The sequence below is a fragment of the Ambystoma mexicanum genome, chromosome 13 (genome assembly GCF_040938575.1).
Source record: "Ambystoma mexicanum isolate Mex_15411 chromosome 13, UKY_AmexF1_1, whole genome shotgun sequence".
Lineage (NCBI taxonomy): Eukaryota > Metazoa > Chordata > Amphibia > Caudata > Ambystomatidae > Ambystoma > Ambystoma mexicanum.
The window spans coordinates 8,639,710-8,667,032 of record NC_090938.1 but is presented as its reverse complement, the minus strand read 5'-3'; the positions used below and the strand labels follow the sequence as shown (position 1 = coordinate 8,667,032).

The 27,323-nt window shown below is 50.5% G+C and overlaps 1 protein-coding gene across 8 annotated transcripts in view; it reads left to right on the top strand.

Annotated features, from left to right (window-relative positions):
- Positions 1-27,323, top strand: part of AMPD2 (adenosine monophosphate deaminase 2) — a 947,247-nt gene that overhangs the window by 225,512 nt on the left and 694,412 nt on the right. For all 8 annotated transcript variants that reach the window (XM_069632996.1, XM_069632994.1, XM_069632993.1 and 5 more), the window contains exon 2: positions 18,046-18,176. In XM_069632996.1, coding sequence (XP_069489097.1) covers positions 18,147-18,176 — 30 coding nt within the window. In that variant the 5' untranslated portion in view covers positions 18,046-18,146. The remainder of the gene's footprint in view (positions 1-18,045; positions 18,177-27,323) is intronic.

Sequence of the window (27,323 nt, the reverse complement as noted above, 5' to 3'; positions counted from 1 at the left end):
AAGGTGGTGAGGATCTTCACCGACAACACCACCACCATGTTTTACATCAGGAAACAGGGCGGAACCAGGTCCCCAGCGCTGTCCAAGGAGGCGCAGGACCTGTGGCATTGGGCCGTCGCCCAAGGGATTTTTCTGGTGCCGTTTCATCTGGCAGGGATAAAAAACACCATCGCCGACTCACTCAGCAGGGAGCTGCGCTCGTGCCACGAGTGGGAACTACGGCAGGATCTGGTGGATCGCCTCTTCCGACGGTGGGGCACACCCCAGATCGACCTGTTCGCGACGGCGACGAACACCAAGTGCCGGAGGTTCGCCAGCAGGTTTCCCCAGACGAGGAGCATGGGCGATGCTTTCTCGTTCCCCTGGGAGGGCCTGTTCCTCTACGCGTTCCCTCCCTTGCCTCTGCTAATCCGGCTCGTCAACCAGCTCAAGAGGTCACGGTGCAGGATGATCCTCGTCGCACCTGCGTGGCCGAGGCAGATATGGTTCCCGGACCTTCTGGACTTGTCAGCGTCCCCGCCGATCAAGCTGCCGGCGGACGCGGATCTACTCTCCAGGGAAGGAGGCGCCATCCTCCACCACGACCCGAAGTCGCTGAACTTGCAGGCCTGGCTCCTGCAGCACTAGAGTTTGGAGGATACGACATACCGGCCGATTGCAGAGAGGTTCTTGCAAAGGCCAGGGCGTCCTCGACTCTTAAATGCTACGGACACAAATGGAAGAGGTTCTCTGTCTGGTGCCACGCACAGAAGATTAACCCTCTACGGATTACGGCTCCCCAAGTACTGCCGTACCTGCTGACGCTGGCCAAATCTGGTCTGGCACATGCGTCCATCAAGATTCATCTTGCTGCGATCTCCCGATACACCAGAACCACGGGCCAGACGTCCTTGTGGTCTCATCGTCTGGTGAAAGAGTTCATGAAGGGACTGTTCAGATCGTTCCCGCCGGTGAAGGCTCCGGCCCCGGCGTGGGAGCTCAACGTGGTGCTGACCAAGCTCATGGGACCTCCGTTCGAGCCTCTGCACTCGGCCCCGTTGAAGTTTCTATCGTGGAAAACAGCTTTTCTTGTGGCCATCACCTCCGCACGACGAGTGGGAGAGATCCAGGCCCTTTCCTGCAAGGCCCCGTACTTGACTTTCCACGACACGAGGGTAGTGCTCAGGACGCACCCCTCCTTCATGCCCAAGGTACCGTCGGACTTCCATCTCAACGAACCCTTGGTGTTACCTGTGTTCTTCCCGTCGCCTTCGTCGCCGGCTGAGAGGACTTTGCACTCGCTGGATGTAGCTAGAGCGCTGAAGTTCTACGTGGACCGCACGAAGGGTTTTCGGAAGACGTCACAACTCTTTGTGAACTTTGGACCTGTCAATCAGGGGAAGGCTCTCTCGAAGGCTTCCATCTCCAGATGGCTCTCCGGCTGTATCATGTGCTGTCACCGGTTGGCAAACCGACCGCTGCCTGGCCGTCCGAGAGCCCATTCCACCAGAGCGATCGCAGCTACCACGGCGTTCCTATCTGGTGTGCCCCTGCTGGACATATGCAGGGCTGCTACGTGGAGGTCGACGCACACCTTCACGAAATTCTACTGCGTCGACCGGGATTCCAGGGAGGAGTCCAGGGTCGGCCAAGCAGTGCTGCGCAACCTGTTCGCCTGAGGTGAGCCTGGTGAGGAGGTAAGATGCTTAATGTTGAGTTGATGTGATGCTTAATGTTGAGCCTTTGCCACCTCCCGTGGTTGTGCATGTGTGTACTGCTATGTATTCTTTATTCATGAGCATGTGAATCCATGCCAGACCCCATGCTGGAGAAGGAACAAGTTACTTACCTGTAACTGTTGTTCTCCAGCATGGGTCTGGCATGGATTCACATGCGAACCCTCCCGCCTACCCCTCTGCGGCTCTTCACTTGGTCATACTGCCACTTCACGTGCTTCCAAATCTGAAGATGGCTGCCAGAGGCGGTGCTTAGGTAGAGGGCAGTCATTGGCTGTGGTCAGTATGACGCAGAGACCAGTGATTGGTTATTACTACGAAAGACAGATCAGAAACGAAACTGATACTGGTTTTTTCTTTACCGAGGATTCCCAGCCTGACGACGGGGAATATTCATGAGCATGTGAATCCATGCCAGACCCATGCTGGAGAACAACAGTTACAGGTAAGTAACTTGTTCCAACCATGCCCACTCACGTACCTGTGTAGTCATTGAACAGGCATTCGGCCTACTGAAGACCCGTTTCCGCTGCCTCAGCAGGTCTGGCGGGGCACTCCTGTACCGCCATGAGAAGGTTGCAAAGATGGTCATGGCATGTGTCATGCTACACAACATGTGCGTACGTAGAAATGTGCCCATGCCCCCTGACGCAGAACTGCAAGCACCTGATGATGGTCATGATGAGGGTGGGGATGTGGCAGCACCTCAAGGAGTCTGCGAGGCACCGGAGGCCCGTGACATTCGTCAGCATCTCATTGATGCATGCTTCTAGCACTCACGCCTGGTGGCTGATACATGGACACGGGACTCGTGGCACTGTGTGTGTCTGGTACATGCACAATATGGACTGTACGCCTATGATGGCCTAGTACACAAAGATCAATGTCCACACATCTCATTGGTTGATCGTGCACTGTTTATGGCATATGTGATATCATGTTGAACACCCTATCGACCCGCCACCCAAGTGAGCCCAACACACCCCCTCCACCCTCCTACCTCCCCCCCGAACACCAGTGTCCAAAGATGCTCATTGTCAGTGGGCTGTCGCTATTGCAAGCCCCCTCTGCGGGTATCAGGGGCACCCCTGCCTGTGGAGCGCAGGTTCCTCCCAGATCTACGTTGGGGGCTGCCCTGGACGGAACTTGCAACGGATGATGTCTCTGCCTGCTCACGTCCATGCATGTCCCTAAGGGTTTGCGAGAGCTCAGTGAGCACACGGCGCACTGCGGCAAGTTCGGCACATACGTCTTTGGACGTCGCATGCAGTTCCCCCCTCAGGCTCTCGGTGCTTCTCTCCATTTGGACTCTCAGGCTCTCGGTGCTACTCTCCATTTGTGCCCTTAGTGTCTCTGTACCTCTCTCCATTTCTGCCCTAAGTGTCTCAGTTGATGTTTCTATGTCTGCCTTAGTGCCCCCACATTCATCGGCATGGTCCTTGAGGAGCGTGGCCAGTCGCTGCTGTTGCACGATTAACTGGTCGAGGGACTGTTGCCTCTGCTGGGCCATGGCCATTTGCGGGGGTGTCACAGAGGGGCTGTTGACCTCATGTTGCCTTGCCACGGGGCTTGTGGGGGATGGCCAGTCGTCGTCTTGTGGGTGCCCCTGCGTGGTATCCTCATGTTGTACGGGATGGGACAGACAGGGGGATTGGGACAGGTCATGGATGGATCTGACTTCGACATCCCCGTTTTCTGTGTCCGAGCATGCTGCCATCAATGGGGTGTCACCTATAGTGCTGCTGCCACCAGAGGCAGTGCCTTCTGTGGCATCCATTGGGGGGACCTGTGGTGGTGATGGTGTGGGCATGCTGGCTGCTGGGGTGCCTGTTGATGTTCCCTCCTCTGTGCTGCCACCTGATTTGTGCTGCTGCCGTGTCTTGATCCGTGCAGCTGAGGTGGAGGGTCTTTGGCCGTTGGTCTTGGCCCTCTTTGCAGGTGTGCTGGTAGGGGTGTCGTGGAGCTCGTTGTTTGGATCGGACCCTGTGGTGGAGTAAAGGAGGGCGAGGGTTATTTATGGGTCTGTGGAAATTGGAATGGCATTGTATCACATGCATTGGGGTGGTACCTGAGGGTGATTTGGGTCGGGGCCTTGGAGGTGCTTTCATTTGTGTGTGGAGTGAGGGTGCAGTTGTTTGGCAGCCTGCAGTTAGGGTGTGCCTGCTGCACGTGTAGTGCGTGTTTTAGGGGTTTTTAATTAATTATGTATTTATTGTGGGTTTTAATGTGCGCTATCAGGCCGATGTGTGTGGACGTTCTCCTGGACATGTGTTTCTGTTGCACTATGTGGACACATGGTACTTCGCATGATTGGACATTGGGGATTTAGCATTGTTTTATCTGGCCCACCTACCTGAATCTTCGGATGTCTGCACTCCTTTCTCCATCCCTCCGACTCCCTCAATGCTCTCCATTCCGATGGTGGAGGCACAGATTTCTTCCCAGGGGGTCAACTTGATGGGTGATTCAGGACCTCCCCCGGTGGCTGTGGCAATGTTGCGGTTGGCAGAGAGTATGCTACGGACGCGTATCCGCAGGTCGTCCCATCGCTTTCTGCATTGCTGTGGGTTGCGGGGTGCGGTCCCCACCGCACTTACCCGCTGTGCCACCAGAGCCCATATGGCCTTCTTGTTTGCAAGTGCCGTCCTGGTCATTTGCGTGGAGAAGACGACGGCAGCATTCTCCTGGAGGGTCTCTGTTAGCACGGTGAGTTCCTCACGGGAGAAGTGGACCTGCCGCTTGCGGTCGCACGCTTTCTTCGCTACTTTTCCCATTTTTCTTGGTTTCGCTAGGGTGGATGACAGGTTGGGGTGTGTCTCAGGGTAGTGTTTTTGGTGGTTGTGTGGTTTTAGTGGTTTTATAGGTGTACGGCGGGATGTTTCCCGTTCCGGGCCCATGTTTTTACTTCCGTTTCCGTATATTTCCGGTCACCGTACTTTCCGGTAGGCGCACACTGCGGTGACCGCTAAGAGGGGTGGCGGTATTGCACCTGGGGCGCCGTACGGCGGCGGTGTGGGCCGTTTTGGGGTCATTTCCGCCATCGCGGACTTTGCACTTCCGCCATGGCGTGGTGCTCGTGCCCGATGGGTCGGAATGGGCCGCACTTAGCTCCTTCGTGCTATGGCGGAAACGCTATTTCCGCTGTGGCGGTCCGGTCAGTCACTTTCCGCCAGGGTCGTAATGAGGGCCATTAACAGTTAAAGGAACACCATAAATCATGTCCAAGAGTGGGAGAAAAAGAGTCTCAGTCTTGGCAGGAGAAAAAAAACAAACTCCAGAAATCCAGCAAAGCTGCTGGGCGACTCACTAGGTTAGGAAATTCAGCCTAATGAGAGAATTCTCCCTAACATTGGGACTGGCTTTGTTTTCTGGACTGGCTCTGTTATGGATACTAGCTCTATTGTCTGGACTGGCTCTGTAATGGGGACTGGCTTTGTTTTCTGGACTGGCCCTGTAATGGGGACTGGCTTTGTTTTCTGGACTGGCTCTGTAATGGAGACTGGCTTTGTTTTCTGGACTGGCTCTGTAATGGGGACTGGCTTTGTTTTCTGGACTGGCTCTATTGTCTTGGCTGATTCTGTTATGTTGTCTGGCTCTGTATTGGGGACTGGCTTTGTTTTCTGGACTGGTTCTGTTATGTTGACTGTTGTTGTACTCCCAGCCCTATACGTTCTACTGCAGTGACCTCAGCCCTATGATTTCGGGAGTCATTCTGCTACTTGGAAAGATCTATGCTGCGGCACAAGCATACAGCAGTCCTGGAAGCTGGGACAGTTCACAGTGGCACCCTTTGACATGACTCCCCTGTCTGCCTTACCTTCGCACCTTTACTCCCCGATCCATCACCCCTGCTCCTACCTTTGGGCTGTCCGGGGGGCCAGTGAGTGCCCTGCTGCTGATATGTTCGGTGCCACCACCGATAAGATGTCTGTATGCCAGCCTTTCCTGTGCCAAGCCCACCCCTCCCCTTGGTGCTCTACACCCCTCTGGACTGGGACTGGATTCCCTTGTCTGGGGACCTTCCTTCTCCCTCTTCTATGGGAAAGGCTCAGAAATCTGTGGGGCGACACTTGGTGCACCTGGTTCTTACACCGGAGGCCAGCCTCATTACGAGTTTGGTGGTATCTCGGCGGTAAGTCTGCTGAGATAACACGAAACAGATTTACCATTGCCGCCACTTGGTCTGGCAGAATGACCGCTGGGTTACAAGTGGCGGTGTGGCATGACTGTCCCCCTTTATGGAGCCCATAAAACTGCATGGGGATTTTGGCAGAATTACCAGCTGCAGTAATTTCGGCGAAATTGACGTTTTTGGGTGGTAAACTGGCGGAATTACCTCCAGCTGGTGCCCGTTCTACCTTGCCTGACTTTCTGACATTGCATGCTCATTGGCGTGAAATCCATGCCAACCCCGGGCCTGCCTGGTTCTGCGGAGCTCCTGTCGTTCTCTGAGATTAAAACACTCTTAATAGAAGGGCCGTTAAGGGAGTCCCCGGAGTGTCTCTCTGGAAGGGCTGCTGCGGTGCACGCCTGGGGGGCGTTGGATTACACAGGAAACCGCAGGCATTGGCGATAGAGACGGAGCCGGCGGGGGTTGCATGTCAGATCCGGTGAAAGCAATTACTGGGGATATACATACAAGAATACACCAGGACAGCAGACCTGTCCGCAGTGAAAGCACACGCCACACAAACTCACTGCTCCAGCTGGCTAAGTGCAGTGCCGGCGCGCTCCACACATACACAGGCAGGTTCTGTGCACATGCCACAGACTGTGTGTCCATGGAATCAAAACTCAATGTTTGCACATGCAAGGCAATGCCTATGCACGGTAACACATTGCCTGAACATGTACAATTGCTTATGCATAATCCGAAGGAGTGTGGGAGCCACTGTACTGAGAACGAACATGGATCAAATCCCCTGTTACATGGAATTTCTTACACTCGGGAGGGTCTGCAGCCACTGTGCCGCTGACTGCCCCCTTCACAGCGGAGGAATAGCCATTTGCATATCAGTCTGGACCCACTCACTTGGGCAGTTCTCCTCTGAACAAGAGTACCATCAGCAACCCCAGACACGTGTTTCGGCCTAGTCGGGCCTCATCAGTGAAGTGAAGATGAGCCTCTCTAAGGCACAGTGAGAAAGGGGTCCACGTCTGGATATTTCCCTGCACGCTGCTTAACTCCCAACACACATTCTCAGGGCTGCAGCACTCAGAATGCTGCTCGACTCTCAGCATACATTCTCAGGGATAGAGCACTCAGAATGCTGCTCGACTCCCAACACACATTCTCAGGGATAGAGCACTCAGAATGCTGCTCGACTCTCAGCATACATTCTCAGGGTTACAGCACTCAGAATGCTGCTCGACTCCCAACACACATTCTCAGGGATAGAGCACTCAGAATGCTGCTCAACTCCCAACACACATTCTCAGGGATAGAGCACTCAGAATGCTGCTCGACTCCCAACACACATTCTCAGGGCTACAGCACTCAGAATGCGGCTCGACTCTCAGCATACATTCTCAGGGATAGAGCACTCAGAATGCTGCTCGACTCCCAACACACATTCTCAGGGATATAGCACTGAGAATGCTGCTCGACTCCCAACACACATTCCCAGGGATAGAGCACTGAGAATGCTGCTCGACTCCCAACACACATTCTTAGGGATAGAGCACTCAGAATGCTGCTCGACTCCCAGCACACATTCTCAGGGATAGAGCACTCAGAATGCTGCTCGACTCTCAACGTACATTCTCAGGGTTACAGCACCAGAATGCTGCTCGACTCCCAACATACATTCCCAGGGATAGAGCATTCAGAATGCTGCTCGACTCCCAACATACATTCTCAGGGATAGAGCACTCAGAATGCTGCTCGACTCCCAACACACATTCTCAGGGATAGAGCACTCAGAATGCTGCTCGACTCTCAACGTACATTCTCAGGGTTACAGCACTCAGAATGCTGCTAGACTCCCAACACACATTCCCTGGGATAGAGCACTCAGAATGCTGCTCGACTCCCAACACACATTCTCAGGGATAGAGCACTCAGAATGCTGCTCGACTCTCAACGTACATTCTCAGGGTTTCAGCACTCAGAATGCTGCTCGACTCCCAACATACATTCTCAGGGATAGAGCACTCAGAATACTGCTTAACTCCCAACACACATTCTCAGGGATAGAGCACTTAAAATGCTGCTCGACTCTCAACATGAATTCTCAGGGATAGAGCACTCAGAATGCTGCTCGACTCTCAGCACACATTCTCATGGCTGCAGCACTCAGAATGCTGCTCGACTCTCAACACACATTCTCTGGGATAGAGCACTCAGAATGCTGCTCGACTCTCAACATACATTCCCAGGGAAAGAGCACTCAGAATGCTGCTCGACTCCCAACACACATTCTCAGGGCTACAGCACTCAGAATGCTGCTCGACTCTCAGCATACATTCTCAGGGCTGCAGCACTCATAATGCTGCTCGACTCCCAACACACATTCTCAGGGATAGAGCACTCAGAATGCTGCTCGACTCTCAGCATACATTCTCAGGGCTACAGCACTCAGAATGCTGCTCGACTCTGAACACACATTCTCAGGGCTACAGCACTCAGAATGCTGCTCAACTCCCAACATACATTCTCAGGGCTACAGCACTCAGAATGCTGCTCGACTCCGAACACACATTCTCAGGGCTACAGCACTCAGAATGCTGCTCAACTCCCAACACACATTCTCAGGGCTACAGCACTCAGAATGCTCCTTGACTCCCAACATACATTCTCAGGGATAGAGCACTCAGAATGCTGCTCGACTCCCAACACACATTCTCAGGGATAGAGCACTCAGAATGCTGCTCGACTCTCAACGTACATTCTCAGGGTTACAGCACTCAGAATGCTGCTCGACTCCCAACACACATTCCCAGGGATAGAGCACTCAGAATGCTGCTCGACTCCCAACACACATTCTCAGGGATAGAGCACTCAGAATGCTGCTCGACTCTCAACGTACATTCTCAGGGTTTCAGCACTCAGAATGCTGCTCGACTCCCAACATACATTCTCAGGGATAGAGCACTCAGAATACTGCTTAACTCCCAACACACATTCTCAGGGATAGAGCACTTAAAATGCTGCTCGACTCTCAACATGAATTCTCAGGGATAGAGCACTCAGAATGCTGCTCGACTCTCAGCACACATTCTCATGGCTGCAGCACTCAGAATGCTGCTCGACTCTCAACACACATTCTCTGGGATAGAGCACTCAGAATGCTGCTCGACTCTCAACATACATTCCCAGGGAAAGAGCACTCAGAATGCTGCTCGACTCCCAACACACATTCTCAGGGCTACAGCACTCAGAATGCTGCTCGACTCTCAGCATACATTCTCAGGGCTGCAGCACTCATAATGCTGCTCGACTCCCAACACACATTCTCAGGGATAGAGCACTCAGAATGCTGCTCGACTCTCAACGTACATTCTCAGGGTTTCAGCACTCAGAATGCTGCTCGACTCCCAACACACATTCTTAGGGATAGAGCACTCAGAATGCTGCTCGACTCCCAGCACACATTCTCAGGGATAGAGCACTCAGAATGCTGCTCGACTCTCAACGTACATTCTCAGGGTTACAGCACCAGAATGCTGCTCGACTCCCAACATACATTCCCAGGGATAGAGCATTCAGAATGCTGCTCGACTCCCAACATACATTCTCAGGGATAGAGCACTCAGAATGCTGCTCGACTCCCAACACACATTCTCAGGGATAGAGCACTCAGAATGCTGCTCGACTCTCAACGTACATTCTCAGGGTTACAGCACTCAGAATGCTGCTCGACTCCCAACACACATTCCCAGGGATAGAGCACTCAGAATGCTGCTCGACTCCCAACACACATTCTCAGGGATAGAGCACTCAGAATGCTGCTCGACTCTCAACGTACATTCTCAGGGTTTCAGCACTCAGAATGCTGCTCGACTCCCAACATACATTCTCAGGGATAGAGCACTCAGAATACTGCTTAACTCCCAACACACATTCTCAGGGATAGAGCACTTAAAATGCTGCTCGACTCTCAACATGAATTCTCAGGGATAGAGCACTCAGAATGCTGCTCGACTCTCAGCACACATTCTCATGGCTGCAGCACTCAGAATGCTGCTCGACTCTCAACACACATTCTCTGGGATAGAGCACTCAGAATGCTGCTCGACTCTCAACATACATTCCCAGGGAAAGAGCACTCAGAATGCTGCTCGACTCCCAACACACATTCTCAGGGCTACAGCACTCAGAATGCTGCTCGACTCTCAGCATACATTCTCAGGGCTGCAGCACTCATAATGCTGCTCGACTCCCAACACACATTCTCAGGGATAGAGCACTCAGAATGCTGCTCGACTCTCAGCATACATTCTCAGGGCTACAGCACTCAGAATGCTGCTCGACTCTGAACACACATTCTCAGGGCTACAGCACTCAGAATGCTGCTCAACTCCCAACATACATTCTCAGGGCTACAGCACTCAGAATGCTGCTCGACTCCGAACACACATTCTCAGGGCTACAGCACTCAGAATGCTGCTCAACTCCCAACACACATTCTCAGGGCTACAGCACTCAGAATGCTCCTTGACTCCCAACATACATTCTCAGGGATAGAGCACTCAGAATGCTGCTCGACTCCCAACACACATTCTCAGGGATAGAGCACTCAGAATGCTGCTCGACTCTCAACGTACATTCTCAGGGTTACAGCACTCAGAATGCTGCTCGACTCCCAACACACATTCCCAGGGATAGAGCACTCAGAATGCTGCTCGACTCCCAACACACATTCTCAGGGATAGAGCACTCAGAATGCTGCTCGACTCTCAACGTACATTCTCAGGGTTTCAGCACTCAGAATGCTGCTCGACTCCCAACATACATTCTCAGGGATAGAGCACTCAGAATACTGCTTAACTCCCAACACACATTCTCAGGGATAGAGCACTTAAAATGCTGCTCGACTCTCAACATGAATTCTCAGGGATAGAGCACTCAGAATGCTGCTCGACTCTCAGCACACATTCTCATGGCTGCAGCACTCAGAATGCTGCTCGACTCTCAACACACATTCTCTGGGATAGAGCACTCAGAATGCTGCTCGACTCTCAACATACATTCCCAGGGAAAGAGCACTCAGAATGCTGCTCGACTCCCAACACACATTCTCAGGGCTACAGCACTCAGAATGCTGCTCGACTCTCAGCATACATTCTCAGGGCTGCAGCACTCATAATGCTGCTCGACTCCCAACACACATTCTCAGGGATAGAGCACTCAGAATGCTGCTCGACTCTCAGCATACATTCTCAGGGCTACAGCACTCAGAATGCTGCTCGACTCTGAACACACATTCTCAGGGCTACAGCACTCAGAATGCTGCTCAACTCCCAACATACATTCTCAGGGCTACAGCACTCAGAATGCTGCTCGACTCCGAACACACATTCTCAGGGCTACAGCACTCAGAATGCTGCTCAACTCCCAACACACATTCTCAGGGCTACAGCACTCAGAATGCTCCTTGACTCTCAACATACATTCTCAGGGATAGAGCACTCCGAATGCTGCTCGACTCCCAACACACATTCTCAGGGATAGAGCACTCCGAATGCTGCTAGATTCTCAACATACATTCTCAGTGTCACACCCCTGGAGTATCTCACAACTCCTTCCTGACCATGGAAGCCAAATGTAGTTGACCCCTCCAACCTTGGTTGGCATGGGCTCCTCATTCTTGCTAACAGCTAACATCAAAGCAGCCAATGGGGGGCAAGAGGGTTTTGGGAGAAGTTGTAGATAGGGAAGGGGGTGTTAGGGTAACCGGATTGAGGGTTAGGGTTCTTGTAATGGACGGGTAGTGGGGTTTGAAAGGGAACAAACACACACTACATAGACCATGAGAAAACAAGAATAACTCTCTTAGTCCTTGGGTTTCTTACTCCTGGACACACTCTCTCCTCAGCAGAACACACTCCTTCCTATTTAGGAATGTGCCTGCATGATATTCTTACATTCAAAGAATCATAACCTAGTTTGTAAGCGACTGACATAAGCACATAGCATCCAGGAACCTGGACAAGAGCTATAGCACAAACAGAAACAAGAACATCAGCGTGACACTTAGCACATGGATACTTGATGGGAAGCTTGACATGACCAAATGAACCCCTGAAAGTGCTTGCCAGAGAAGTTATTTCCACAGTTCCAAACTCTTTCCAAAAGCACAGTATGCTGCCCTGATGTCTCCACATATGCGTGTTAGCAAACAGCGACCAAACAAACATAGCGTGCCCTCAACACATGTCCTCACACAACGTTCTTCCCAGTAGTGTTCATGCGCTTCCAGCAACGTTTTACCCAGCAGCATTCATGTGTCTCTCTACTTCCACCCCCCACCCCCACGTTCCCTTGTTCTTTCCACAAACCACAAATTGAGGCACTTAACTGAGGCCTGTGGGGCCCGGATGACACCACCCCAGTCAAAGATAAACTTGCGTTGAAAGTGGGCGAACACCACCCATCTCAGCAGTGCTCGCATCTCGCGAGGGAGGAATAGCCAGTGCCGCCTATCGTCCCTCACCCCTCACTGCGTCTTCAACACGTCGACATCCTTCCTCCCTCAGCAACAAATCTTCTGACTCTTCTCCATGCTCTCCTATGGCCCGTGTCTGCAGACACCAAAATCACCAACACGCAGCACGGGCCGAGGAGGACCTTTATCAGGACCAGCATTGTGCACACACTCCAAACGCCTGTGATGCTCATGGGAAATTAACTCTTTTGGGCTTCTCAGCCCATGAATTGTGTTTCCTGTATTTCCAGACACAAAACTCCCCATGATACACCCCCATTTCCAATTTCCTCACATTACCCTGTCCCCCAGTCCCCTTTCCAGGACCCGGCTTGTCTGGATGAGCATGATGAAAATCACTTAGCAAGCGTGGGGCGTGAACAGCATCCGAAGGCTCCCAAGAGTCTTCTTCCGGACCATAACCTACCCAAGAAATCAAATACCAGAGTTTCTTGTAACACCACTTGGAGTCCACAATTCTCTGCACCACAAATTCTTCCTGACCATCCTGCATCACCCCAGCAGACTTCTGTGTAACAACACCAGGAGCTGCGGGTTTAAGCAAAGAAACATGAAAAACAAGGTGTATCCTCAGATGATAGGGAAGAGGTAAACGAACAGCTGTTCCCGAAATACATTTAAAAATAGCATAAGGACCAATAAATCGAGGCAGAAATGTATGAGAACCAAACAGCTTGATATGTTCAGTGGACAACCAAACACGATCATCCACAGCATATTTGGGTCTCTCCCGTCTCTTCCGGTCTGCTTGTTTCATATAAGCCACCATTGCCCTGTCTAGATTTTGGTGTGCCCTGTCTCATATGTCCAGAAGCTCCAGTTTATGCTCAGTTACAGCAGGAATTCTATCATTAGCTGGAAACTCCTCTGGCAGCATCTTACATTCTTGGCCACACAAACAGAAATGCAGAGACATTCCTAAAGAATCATGCTTAGTATTGTAACAGAATTCCGCCAGCCACAGCCCCCGGACCCATGATGACTTACCATCTGCCATAAAGCACTGCAAGCATTGCTCCATCGTCTGATTAACTCTCTCGGTCTGCCCATCCGTTTGGGGATGGTAACTTGTGGATAAAAAGCAGGAGATTCTGAGCATCTTGCAGAAAGTATGCCAAAACTGAGAGGTAAACTGAGATCCCCAATCAGATACTATGGCCCTTGGTAACCCATGCAACCTCACCACATGTTGTAAAAACAACTCTGCCAACGTTCCTGCACTTCAAATTCCTTCACAGGGAATGAAATGTGCTTGTTTAGTCAAATAATCCACTACCACCAAGACTGTGTCAAAATTCCCATCCTTGGCCAGTTCCGTCATAAAATCCATAGACAGGCATGTCCAGGGCTCCTTAGAAGTAGGTAAAGGTTGCAAATACCCTGCCTTCTTAGAATTATTTGACTTGGATCTCACACAAGTCTCACAATGTGACACATAATCACGAACATCAGCTGTTAACCTGTCCCACCAAAAATAACGTTGCACCATGTCTTGAGTCTTCCTTACCCATGCTTGGCCTGTCAATGGGGACTTGTGGCACCATAACAAAGCCTTCATTCGCAAAGTCTCTGTGGGGAGAAACAATGTTCCCCCCTGATAGGGCAACCCATCCTGAATGCTCCTCACCTTGTTTCCCCTCACCCATCCCTGCCACTCCTTCCTAGGGAACCCCTTGCGCACTTCATAGTGCATATCCTTTGTTACTGCCCCCACAATCTTCTCCATAGGCATGATACTTCGCTCCACCTGACTCTGACTTCCCATATTCACCTGTCTGGACAATGCATCTGCCTTCCCATTGCTCCTTCCCGGATGATATGTGACCACACAGTCAAATTCTTCAAAGAATTGTGACCACTGTAATTGCGAGGGACTCAAGGTTTTGGGCCGATCTCAGATATTGTAAATACTTGTGTAACCACCGGTTGTCATGCCCCCATCAAATATTGTTGCCATTCCTGAAAAGCAGCTTTGATGGCTAGGAGGTCCTTCTCAACTTGCGAGAAAAAGAAGCCATAGATGCATAATTCCCTCATCTTCCTGTGACAAGATTGCCCAAATTGCCATGTTGTAGGCATCCGTTTTGACTTAAAACGGTCTCTCGGAATCAGGATGTCACAGAATCGCCGCTTCAGTGAAAGCTACCGTTAACCTTTCAAACGCTTCCTCTGTCTTCTCATCCCAATTGAATTCACAAGCCTTCCTTAACAGTAATGTAATGGGCGTAATGGTGGCCAAAAAGTTGTTAATAAACCTGTGATAAAAGTTAGCAAACGCCAGGAACGACTGGATGTCCTTCACACACTGAGAGGACGGCCATTTTGATACCGCCTGCACCTTCCTGTCATCCATGACTACCCTAGAGAGAGTTAAAATGAATCCTAGAAATTCCAGTCTCGTAGTATGCAACACACATTTTTCCAACTTCACAAACAAATGATAGTGCTGCAACCTTCTCAACACCGCCTTCACATGTTGAACATGTTTGACAGCCTCTGAATATATCAAGATGTCATCAATGTAGACAATAGCAAATAAATCCAAATACTCGTGCAACACCTCCTGCATGAAATGTTGAAATGCAGTTGGAGCGTACATAAACCAAAAGGCATAACCAAATATTCAAACAGACCAAATTTAGTCCGAAAGGCAGTCTTCCATTGATCGCCCTCTTTTATCCTGATAAGATGGTAAGCCCTCCTCAGGTTAAATTTTGTGTATATCTTAGCCATCTGTACCTGGTTTAACAAAACAGAAATTAAAGGCAGTGGAAACCTATTATTATTTTTTTTTTTACTTTGTTTATTGAATGGTCATGTTAACGATAACATGTCACAGTATAGTATACGTACAGTGTTTAACATTTTCAACAATGAGCCATATCAGGGAACATTTCAGCATCATGGCATATAGGTTAAAAAGGTATCATCGTCAGATATTTTGCATAAATAACCTGTGAACGGGGCCCAGATGTCCTTTGGCGGCATGTTGCAGGCACAGATAGCACAAATTGTTCTTCAGATTCATTTACATATGTTAGTTCCCGGAGAAGACCATCTAATTTAGGTGCATGTTTAGACTTGCAACACTTTAATATAGCGCCAGGGGACCACTCCGGTGGTGATAGTGCACGTTACAAATAGCCTTTAACATCAATATTAAAATGTCTTAGCCACAGCACATGCAACATTAAAGAGTCTTCTCGTGGTCTCAGCAGATTTGCCAATATCTCTCAATAAATAGGAGGATGGAATGTGCGTGGTATCTTCTATTGTCTCTGCCACAGTACCACAGAAAGAAGCAATCAAGGGACATGTCCAGTACATATGGAAAGCGTCTGCATGAGGGCTACCGCATTTCAAACACTCACCAGTACATCCTTCCTTAAATGTGGCCATTCTGGCAGGGGTGCAGTGTAACTGGTTCAGAATTTTAAACTGAATCAGGCGTAACCCAGCATTCAAAGATACGTTTTTTGTTACTTTACAGTACTTACCCCATTGCACATCCCCTAATGCAGTTCCCACATTTGCCTCCCATGTAGCTTTAAAAGAGTTTTGAGGGTGGATGTGTGATTGTATTAACCCATCCAATTTAGACACACCCATTTTCGTGCCGTCATTGGACACCATAGCTCGAAAACATTTGTGTGTGTCTGGTTCCTTCAGAAATGACGGCCATTTCTTACTAAATGTGACTCTCATCCGATGATATTGTAATAGTTTCAACTGTCCACCCCCACTAGTGTTTACAAAGTCACCTTGAGTAACGTATTCGCCGACGGGGTAAATGTTTCCTATTTTCAATTGCTTATCAGGGTCCCAAGTTTTCTGTAGTGCCTCATCAAAGGTGGGGGAAATTCCAGGAAAGCACCAAAGTGGTGCTTCTTGGTCATAGGGCATCTCTAGATGAATTTTCCAAAACATTTTTGACCATGCATTAAGAGTAGTACTGTCTGGGTCATATACGCAGGAATTTTTGTGTCGTGTATTGAATATAACTGAGCGTAGCTCAGTAGGGGACGCAGAATACCTCTCCAGCGGTATGTGTGTAGCTGTATCTTCCGGAGCATACCAATGTCTAGAAAATTGGGCTTGTGATGCTAGGTAGTAAAGCTCAAAATCGGGTGCGGCCAGGCTGCCACTTGTGTATGGTTCTGCCAGTTTATGTCATTTCATCCTTGCGACCCCAAGTCCCCATATGAACGTAGTGACTAAAGATTTAAGCTTAGTAAAGAAGACCCTACCTGGCCATAAGGGGATATTGCAAAAGAAGTATAATAGTTTTGGAAGGACCACCATTTTCAAGATTGCAATTCGTCCGCATAGGGAGATTGGAAGTTTTGCCCACAGCTGTAGTTTCATGGACAGGAGATGCAGGTAGGTCTCATAGTTGTCTGCGTATAATGTGTGTTGTTCTTTCGACACAATGATACCCAAATAACGGACTCGGATGGGTGCCCTTTTGAACCCACTAATATTTGATGGACCTGTGGTAGCGGGAGTGATAGGGAATATTTCAGATTTAGAGTCATTTATTTTGTAGCCGGAATACCGAGCAAATTCATGGATGTCTCTCATAATGGGTTAAAGATTTTGATCTGGGCCTCGGACATATAGGAGAGTGTCAGCATAACTTCTCTGGGCCTTAGCACTCATAATGCCACTCAACAAACATTCTCAGGGATAGAGCACTCAGAATGCTCCTTGACTCTCAACATACATTCTCCCGGATAGAGCACTCAGAATGGTCTCGACTCTCAGCATACATTCTCAGGGATAGAGCACTCAGAATGCTGCCCGACTCTCAGCATACATTTTCAGGGATAGAGCACTCAGAATGCTGCTCGACTCTCAGCATACATTCTCAGGGATAGAGCACTCAGAATGCTGCTCGACTCTCAACATACATTCTCAGGGCTACAGCACTCAGAATGCTGCTGGACTCTCAACACACATTCTCAGGGATAGAGCACTCAGAATGTTGTTCGACTCTCAACATACATTCTCAGGGATAGAGCACTCAGAATGCTGCTCAACCCTCAACATACATTCTCAGGGATATAGTACTCAGAATGCTGCTCAACTCTCAACACACATTCTCATGGATAGAGCACTCAGAATGCTGCTCGATTCTCAACATACATTCTCAGGGATAGAGAACTTAGAATTCTGCTTGACTCTCAACATGCATTCTCAGGGATAGAGCACTCAGAATGCTGCTGAACTCTCAACATGCATTCTCAGGGATAGATCACTCAGAATGCTGCTCGACACTTAACATACATTCTCAGGGATAGAGCACTCAGAATACTGCTTGACTCTCAACATACATTCTCAGGGATAGAGCACTCAGAATGCTGCTCAACTCTCAACATACATTCTCAGGGATAGAGCACTCAGAATACTGCTTGACTCTCAACATACATTCTCAGGGATAGAGCACTCAGAATGCTGCTCGACTCTCAACACACATTCTCAGGGATAGAGTGCTCAGAATGTTCTATCCCACTGAGCTCTATGGTGCCTCTCCCTCTATCTCTCGCTCTCTGCCTTTTGCCATCTCACACATTCTCTCTTATTCCCACAGAGCTCCATTTTACCTCTAACTCTATCTCTCTCTGCCTCTTTCAATCTCATGTGTGTTCTTTTTTCCCCCACAGAGCTCCATGGCGCCTCGGGTCCCCATCTGCTCCAGTCTGCAAAGTCTTTTCAGGGACCTTCTCATACTTTAAAGCACTTCCCTGTGGACCTAAGAACTTCAATGGACGGGAAATACAAAGAGATCGCTGAGGTAGGTACCCCCTGGGTCAGACCGCTGGGTAAGGCCTGTAAGCAACCCGCTCCAAACCTGGGCTCCAATGTGATCCAAACTGGAACTAAACCTAAGAACACTTGCTCCCAGATCAAACCTGCACCCAAAATAAGGGAGTATATAGCAAACCCCCCGAAGCTGGGATCCTATCCCTGAAAACCCACAACCAACTCCAGTAAAAACCTTGACCACTCCTGACATATCTGCACCGCATCCAGCTCAAGCCAGCTTGCCTCAAAAATAAGGAAATCTACACGAAAGGACAAGAGACTACCATCCTACACTGGAAACCATACAACCGATGCCAGCAAACCTGCACCCAACCTAGGCAAACATATGCCCCTTCCTACTTGGCTGGCACCTAACCCAAGCAATGCTTTGCCAACTGTAAAAAACCTTTAGCCAAACCTAGCAAGGCTCCTCCCAACCTTAGAAACCCTTCACTCTGTCAAAGCAATCCTTCACCCAACCTTAGCAATCTTTCACCCAGCCCTAGCAGTCCTTCAGCCAGCCCTAACAGTCCTTCAGCCAATCCTAGCAACCCTTCAGCAAATCCTAGCAATCCTTCACCCAGCCCTAACAACCCTTCACCCAGCCCTAGCAATCCTTCACCCAAACCTAACAATCCTTCAGCCAATCCTAGCCATCCTTCACCCAACCTTAGCAACCCTGCACCCAGCACTGGCCATCCTTCACCCAGCTCTAGCAAAACTTATCTAGCCCTAACAATCCTTCAGCCAATCTGGCAGCCCTTCAGCCAGTCCTAACAATCCCTCCCTCATCCCGAGCAACCCTTCACCCAGCCCTAGCAATCATTCACCCAGCCCTACCAATCATTCACCCACACCTAGCAATCCTTCACCCAGCCCTAGCAATCATTCACCCAAACCTAGCAATCCTTCACCCAACCCTAGCAATCATTCACCCAGCCCTAGCAATCATTCACCCAAACCTAGCAATCCTTCACCCAACCCTAACAATCCTTCAGCCAATCCTAGCAATCCATCACCCAATCCTAGCAATCCTCCACCCAGCCACCCTAGCCATCCTTCACCCAACCATAACAATCCTTTACCCAACCCTAGCAATCTGTCACCCAAACCTAGCAATCCTTCACCAAGCCGTAGCAATCCTCCACTTAGTTCTAGCAATCCTCTACCCATCCCTACCCATCCTTCACCCAGCCCTATAAACCCTTCACGCAGCCTTACCAATCCTTCCCCTAAGCCTAGCAATCTTTCACCCAACCCTAACAATCTTTCATCCAATTATATCAATCCTTCGCCCAGCCCTACCAATCCTTCACCCAATCCTAGCAATCCTTCACCCAGCCTTAGCAATCCTTCACCCAGCCTTAGCAATCCTCCACCCAGCCTTAGCAATCCTCCACCCAGCCTTAGCAATCCTCCACCCAGCCTTAGCAATCCTTCACCCAAGCCTAGCAATCCTTCACCCAACCCTAACAATCTTTCAGCCAATCATATCAATCCTTTGCCCAGCCCTATCAATCCTTCACCCAATCCTTGAAATCCTCCACCCAGCCTTAGCAATCCTCCACCCAGCCTTAGCAATCATTCACCCAGCCTTAGCAATCCTCCACCCAGCCTTAGCAATCCTCCACCCAGTTCTTGTAATCATTCACCCAACGCTTGCAGTCCTACATTCAGCCATAGCAACCATCACCTGGCCCTACTAAACCTTCACCCAAGTCTACCAACTCTTCACATGACCCTAGCAATCCTTCTGCAAACTGTGGCAAACCTTCAACCAACCCTGGAAATCCTTCATCTATCCCTAGAAACCCTTCATCCAGCATTAGCAGTCCTTCACCCAATCCTAGCAATCCTCCACCAAGCCTAAAAATCCTTCAGCCAACCCTAACAATCCTTCACCCAATCCTAGCAATCCTCCACCCAGGTCTAGCAATCTTTCACCTAGTGCTTGCAGTCCTTCATTCAGCACTAGTGATCATCACCTGACCCTAGCAAACCTTCACCTGGCTCTTTACTTTTCCACCCAAACTTAGCAAACCTTCACTTAGGTCTATTAGCCCTTCACAGAAGCCCAACTCACACTTCCTCCATCCTTTGAGACCGTCACCTAACCCCAACAAAGCATGACCGGAGCGCAACAAAACTTCACCAACCATATTAATCCTTCCCTCGGCCTTGGCATATTTGCATAAACACAAAGCAATGGTGCACAAAACTAAGAGCACAAATAAGCTGTGGCAGCCGTTAGTTCGCGGGAGCCCTGACCCGCTTTATTGTGATGGGGATAGGATGCTCAGTAATGGCCTCTGTGGGGCTCAGGCCAAGGCCTCTGTGTGACTGTGTGTGTGTGTGTGTGTGTGTGAGAGAGAGAGAGAGAGAGAGAGAGAGAGAGAGAGAGAGAGAGAGAGAGGGCGAGAGAGAGGGTGGGAGAGAGAGAAGCTGTTCTTTGATAGCCTGTCTCCTGGATATAGGACAAAGTTTCTTTTTGATGGCCTCCATCAATGTTAGTACATGGTTAATGTGCCCAAGCACAGTACCAGTCATTTATATAGCGCCTTTATCCCATTAGTATGGCCTCAAAGCGCTTGTGAGTGAAGGCCCTTAGGGACGGGAGTCCAAGTATGTAGATTGTTGTAAATAGCTGAATGCTGGTGCGCATTGGGCTGGCCGTGTTCCACTAAGCAACCCAAGATGGGCAGGCACCGCATGGGTGGTGGGCGAGGTCAGGAAGATTAGAGAGTGCAACAGATTCTCTATGTGACTAGCTTGGCCGAAATGTGTCATAGGTCAAAGCTGCATTCTAGTGCCGGAGGTTCGTTATGTGTCCAGCTAGACCGAATTCTGTCCTAGGTCTAGCTGCAGTCTGATGGCTGTTGTGCTTTGTGTATTAGAGTGGGGCATGGATGTGAGTGTGTGTGGGTGGGTTTCTGTGCCTGCCACTGGTGTCCACATAGTGGTGTTTCACTGCGTACCTTGATGCTTCACTGGGCGCTTTGCATTTGGTGTTGCTAAGCGAATCAGAGCCGACTGTTCTGAGAGTTGTACTTTACCTTGCAGCAGGAAATATTCTGGATGTAAACGAAACTGTGACAGAGGTGTACAGTGCCGTGAAGAGAGAGAGTGGGGGGAGGGAAGAAACGTTAGGTTGCCGCAAGGAATAGCCATGTTTAGGGACGTCGGAAGGGAAGTACAGATGGTGGGTGCTTAGACGGAGAAGGAAGACCCTCCCATTCTGGTGGAGTTGTAAGGGGGATCACGAGGAGGACTGCAGAGCCAAATCTAAGGTTTCTGATGGGTTGGTAGTGTGTGAGCTTGTCCTGGAGGAAGGCTGGGCCAGTATTGTGGCTGGCACGGTGTGTGATGCACATGGTTTTAACGGATGCCAGTCGGCTGATAGGAAGACAGTGTAGTACTTTAAGGGCTGGGGTGATGTGTTCTCTAGGTGAGAGGGCAAAGAGGAGTCTGACTGTTGAGTTTTGGATTCGTGAGTTTCCTGAGCTGGTACGCTGGGGCGCCTAGATAGAGAGAGTTGGCATAGTCTACACCAGTGATGACCATGGAAAGGATTGCAGAGACTCAGTGTGGGTAGCAGAGAGTCTAAGTGGGAGAGGATGATAGCGAGGATTGCAGAGAGTCTGTGGGTAGCAGAGAGTCTAAGCGGGAGAGGATGATAGCGAGGATTGCAGAGAGTCTGTGGGTAGCAGAGAGTCTAAGTGGGAGAGGATGATAGCGAGGATTGCAGAGAGTCTGTGAGCGGGAGAGGATGATAGCGAGGATTGCAGAGAGTCTGTGGGTAGCAGAGAGTCTAAGCGGGAGAGGATGATAGCGAGGATTGCAGAGAGTCTGTGGGTAGCAGAGAGTCTGTGAGCAGGAGAGGATGATGGCAAGGATTGCAAAGAGTCTGAGCGGGAGAGGATGATGGCAAGGATTGCAAAGAGTCTGTGGGTAGCAGAGAGTCTAAGCGGGAGAGGATGATAGCGAGGATTGCAGAGAGCCTGTGGGTAGCAAAGCGTCTAAGCGGGAGAGGATGATAGCGAGGATTCCAGAGAGTCTGTGGGTAGCAGAGCGTCTAAGCGGTAGAGGATGATAGCGAGGATTGCAGAGAGTCTGTGAGCGGGAGAGGATGATAGCGAGGATTGCAGAGAGTCTGCGGGTAGCAAAGAGTCTAAGCGGGAGAGGATGATAGCGAGGATTGCAGAGCGTCTGTGGGTAGCAGAGCGTCTAAGTGGGAGAGGATGATACCGAGGATTGCAGAGAGCCTGTGGGTAGCAGAGCGTCTAAGCGGGAGAGGATGATAGCGAGGATTGCAGAGAGTCTGTGGGTAGCAGAGCGTCTAAGCAGGAGAGGATGATAGCGAGGATTGCAGAGAGTCTGTGAGCGGGAGAGGATGATGGCAAGGATTGCAGAGAGTCTGGGTAGCAGAGACTCTAAGCGGGAGAAGACGATGGCAAGGATTGCAGAGAGTCTGTGGGTAGCAGAGAGTCTAAGCGGGAGAAGATGATGTCAAGGATTGCAGAGAGTCTGTGAGCGGGAGAGGATGATAGCAAGGATTGCAGAGAGTCTGTGGGTAGCAGAGAGTCTAAGCGGGAGAGGATGATAACGAGAATTGCAGAGACTCAGTGTGGGTAGCAGAGAGTTTAAGCGGGAGAGGATGATAGCGAGGATTGCAGAGAGCCTGTGGGTAGCAGAGCGTCTAAGTGGGAGAGGATGATAGTGAGGATTGCAGAGACTCTGTGTGGGTAGCAGAGCGTCTAAGCGGGAGAGGATGATGGCAAGGATTGCAGAGAGTCTGTGGGTAGCAGGGCGTTTAAGTGGGAGAGGATGATAGCGAGGATTGCAGAGAGCCTGTGGGTAGCAGAGCGTCTAAGCGGGAGAGGATGATAGCGAGGATTGCAGAGAGTCTGTGGGTAGCAGAGCGTCTAAGTGGGAGAGGATGATAGCGAGGATTGCACAGAGCCTGTGGGTAGCAGAGCGTCTAAGCGGGAGAGGATGGTAGCGAGGATTGCAGAGTCTCTGTGTGGGTAGCAGAGCGTCTAAGCGGGAGAGGATGATTGCAAGGATTGCAGAGAGTCTGTGAGTGGGAGAGGATGATAGCGAGGATTGCAGAGAGCCTATGGGTAGGAGAGACTCTAAGCAGGAGAAGATGATGGCAAGGATTTCAGAGAGTCTGTGGATAGCAGAGAGTTTAAGCGGGAGAGGATGATAGCGAGGATTGCAGAGAGCCTGTGGGTAGCAGAGAGTTTAAGCGGGAGAGGATGATAGCGAGGATTGCAGAGAGCCTGTGGGTAGCAGAGAGTTTAAGCGGGAGAGGATGATAGCGAGGATTGCAGAGAATCTGTGGGTAGCAGAGCGTCTAAGCGGGAGAGGTTGATAGCGAGGATTGCAGAGAGTCTGTGGGTAGCAGAGCGTCTAAGCGGGAGAGGATAATAGCGAAGATTGCAGAGAGTCTGTGGATAGCAGAGAGTTCAAGCGGGAGAGGATGAAAGCGAGGATTGCAGAGAGTCTGTGGATAGCAGAGAGTTCAAGCAGGAGAGGATGATAGTGAGGATTGCATAGACTCTGTGTTGGTAGCAGAGCGTCTAAGCGGGAGAGGATGATGGCAAGGATTGCAGAGAGTCTGTGGGTAGCAGGGCGTCTAAGTGGGAGAGGATGATAGCGAGGATTGCAGAGAGCCTGTGGGTAGCAGAGCGTCTAAGCGGGAGAGGATGATAGCGAGGATTGCAGAGAGTCTGTGGGTAGCAGAGCGTCTAAGTGGGAGAGGATGATAGCGAGGATTGCAGAGAGCCTGTGGGTAGCAGAGCGTCTAAGCGGGAGAGGATGATAGCGAGGATTGCAGAGACTCTGTGTGGGTAGCAGAGCGTCTAAGCGGGAGAGGATGATTGCAAGGATTGCAGAGAGTCTGTGAGTGGGAGAGGATGATAGCGAGGATTGCAGAGAGCCTGTGGGTAGCAGAGAGTCTAAGCAGGAGAAGATGATGGCAAGGATTTCAGAGAGTCTGTGGGTAGCAGAGAGTCTAAGCGGGAGAAGATGATGGCAAGGATTTCAGAGAGTCTGTGGGTAGCAGAGCGTCTAAGCGGGAGAGGAGGATAGCGAGGATTGCAGAGAGTCTGTGGATAGCAGAGAGTTTAAGCGGGAGAGGATGATAGCGAGGATTGCAGAGAATCTGTGGGTAGCAGAGCGTCTAAGCGGGAGAGGTTGATAGCGAGGATTGCAGAGAGTCTGTGGGTAGCAGAGCGTCTAAGCGGGAGAGGATGATAGCGAAGATTGCATAGACTCAGTGTGGGTAGCAGAGAGTTTAAGCGGGAGAGGATGATAGTGAGGATTGCAGAGAGCCTGTGGGTAGCAGAGAGTCTAAGCAGGAGAAGATGATGGCAAGGATTTCAGAGAGTCTGTGGGTAGCAGAGAGTCTAAGCGGGAGAGGATGATAGCGAGGATTGCAGAGAGCCTATGGGTAGCAGAGCGTCTAAGCGGGAGAGGATGATAGCGAGGATTGCATAGACTCAGTGTGGGTAGCAGAGAGTTTAAGCGGGAGAGGATGATAGTGAGGATTGCAGAGAGCCTGTGGGTAGTAGAGAGTCTAAGCAGGAGAAGATGATGGCAAGGTTTTCAGAGAGTCTGTGGGTAGCAGAGAGTCTAAGCGGGAGAAAATGATGGCAAGGATTTCAGAGAGTCTGTGGGTAGCAGAGCGTCTAAGCGGGAGAGGAGGATAGCGAGGATTGCAGAGAGTCTGTGGATAGCAGAGAGTTTAAGCGGGAGAGGATGATAGCTAGGATTGCAGAGAGCCTGTGGGTAGCAGAGAGTTTAAGCGGGAGAGGATGATAGCGAGGATTGCAGAGAGTCTGTGGGTAGCAGAGCGTCTAAGCGGGAGAGGTTGATAGCAAGGATTGCAGAGAGTCTGTGAGTGGGAGAGGATGATAGCGAGGATTGCAGAGAGCCTGTGGGTAGCAGAGAGTCTAAGCAGGAGAAGATGATGGCAAGGATTTCAGAGAGTCTGTGGATAGCAGAGAGTTTAAGCGGGAGAGGATGATAGCGAGGATTGCAGAGAGCCTGTGGGTAGCAGAGAGTTTAAGCGGGAGAGGATGATAGCGAGGATTGCAGAGAGCCTGTGGGTAGCAGAGCGTCTAAGCGGGAGAGGATGATAGCGAAGATTGCAGAGAGTCTGTGGATAGCAGAGAGTTTAAGCGGGAGAGGATGATAGCGAGGATTGCAGAGAGCCTGTGGGTAGCAGAGCGTCTAAGCGGGAGAGGATGATAGCGAGGATTGCAGAGACTCAGTGTGGGTAGCAGAGGTAAGGGAAGATTCACCTGAGGATGAGTAGGTGAAGTGGCAGGATCTGGACACAGTGTTGATGTGGTGAGAGAATGATACGTTCAAGTCCAGCGTGTATCCAAGGTTTTTTATCGAGGTGGATGCTGCGCGTGGGATTCCTAGGGAGGGTGGCCAGGGGTGGGTGGGGCAAGGAGAGATGTTTTGCCAGGGTTGAGGAGGAGGTGGTTAACCATCATAAAGTGGTCAATTTGGAGAGGCAAGAGGCGAGGTCAGGGTGGAGTGAGGCCGGTTACTTGGGAATCTTGAAAATGATCTGGGTGCCATCCGCTTATTTATAGCAGGAACGGTTATGATAGCAGATGAGTGCCGGGAGGGGACTAAGGTAGAGATTGAAGAGGAGTGGGGACAGGGAGGCTCCCTGTGGGACTCCCTTAGGAACATGAGTAAAGGGGAAGGAGAAAAGGGGAAGGAGCATCATTTGTGAGCGGTTGGAAAGGAAGGATGAGATCCATCTTGGAGCGGAATCCCTAATGCCTAGAGAGTGGTCTGTCAGTGAGGATGGTGTTGTCAGTGAGGATGGTCTGTCAGTGAGGATGGTCTGTCAGTGAGGATGGTCTGTCAGTGAGGATGGTCTGTCAGTGAGGATGGTCTGTCAGTGGTGTCAAAAGCAGCAGAGAGATCCAGGAGGATGAGTGCAGCACAGCCTTCATAGTCTGCTATTCTTTTTTAAGTCATCCCAAATGAACACAAGAGAGGATGATTCTGTTCCTCAAAGGGGTCTGAAACCAGATTTGGTGGGGTCTAGGAGGCAGTTGGATTCTGTGATGAGGCAGAGCTGCTTGTAAGCTGTGCTGTCTAAGAGTTTGGCAATGAAGCGGGTGTTTGAGATAGGGCGGTAGTTGGAAGGAAGATGGGTCTTGAGAGTGTTTTTTTTTAGGAAAGGGCTTGACGTAGGAAGTTGTGAAGGCCTCAGAGAAGATGCTAGCAGAAAGAGAATGGTTCATTATGGACCATGCAACGCTGCCTGCACAGGTGGTAGTTAGGATGTTTCTAAGGTGTGAGGGGGATAGGAGCCTCCAGGGAAGCCCAGTGTGGGGGCTTTGTGCTAGAGGTTTCAGGAACTCAGGGTGGGAGATAGGGGTGAAAGAGGAGAGGACCAGCAGAGTGGGCAGAAAAGGGCAGGGGCTAGGTAGAGGAGCAGAAGATGGGGCATGGCCGAAGCTAGTTTGGTGATGATGGAACAGTGTCTATCAATAGCAATGTTGCGAAAGTGGTCAGACAGTGCATCGCAGAGTGTTTGGAAATGAGGGGCGAGGCAGCTGAACAGCGTGATGTCTTGAATTCTACTATGATCGTGTGGAGTTCCCTACTAGGAGATTCGGTTTCCATAGAAGGTTTTTTGGGCTTTTATAATTTTGGTCCGGGAAGGCCCAGGTCAGTCTTGCATAGGAGGATTTATTTTGAAGTGTGGGTTTGGTCCTCCAAGTCTGCTCCAAGTGATGCTTGAGGGTTTTAAGGGATTTGAGGGAGTGTGTCTACTACTTGGGATTGAGGCCTGGTCCCTGAGCGGTGCGTCTCATCGGTGTGAGAGGGTTGAGGGCGCTGGAGAGCCAATGACAGAAAAGGTTAATGGAGGAGGGTCCTTCCTGGAGTGAGAGTGCTGTGAGAGAGTTTAGAAGGGAGTTGGGGAGTGAGAGCGCTGGGGGGGGGCCTAGGATGGAGTTGAGGAGTGAGAGTGCTGGTAGAGAGTTTAGGAGGGAGTTGGGGAGTGAGAGTCCTGCGAGAGAGTTTAGAAGGGAGTTGAGGAGTGAGAGTGCTGGGGGGGCGCTTAGGAGGGAGTTGAGGAGTGAGAGTGCTGGTAGAG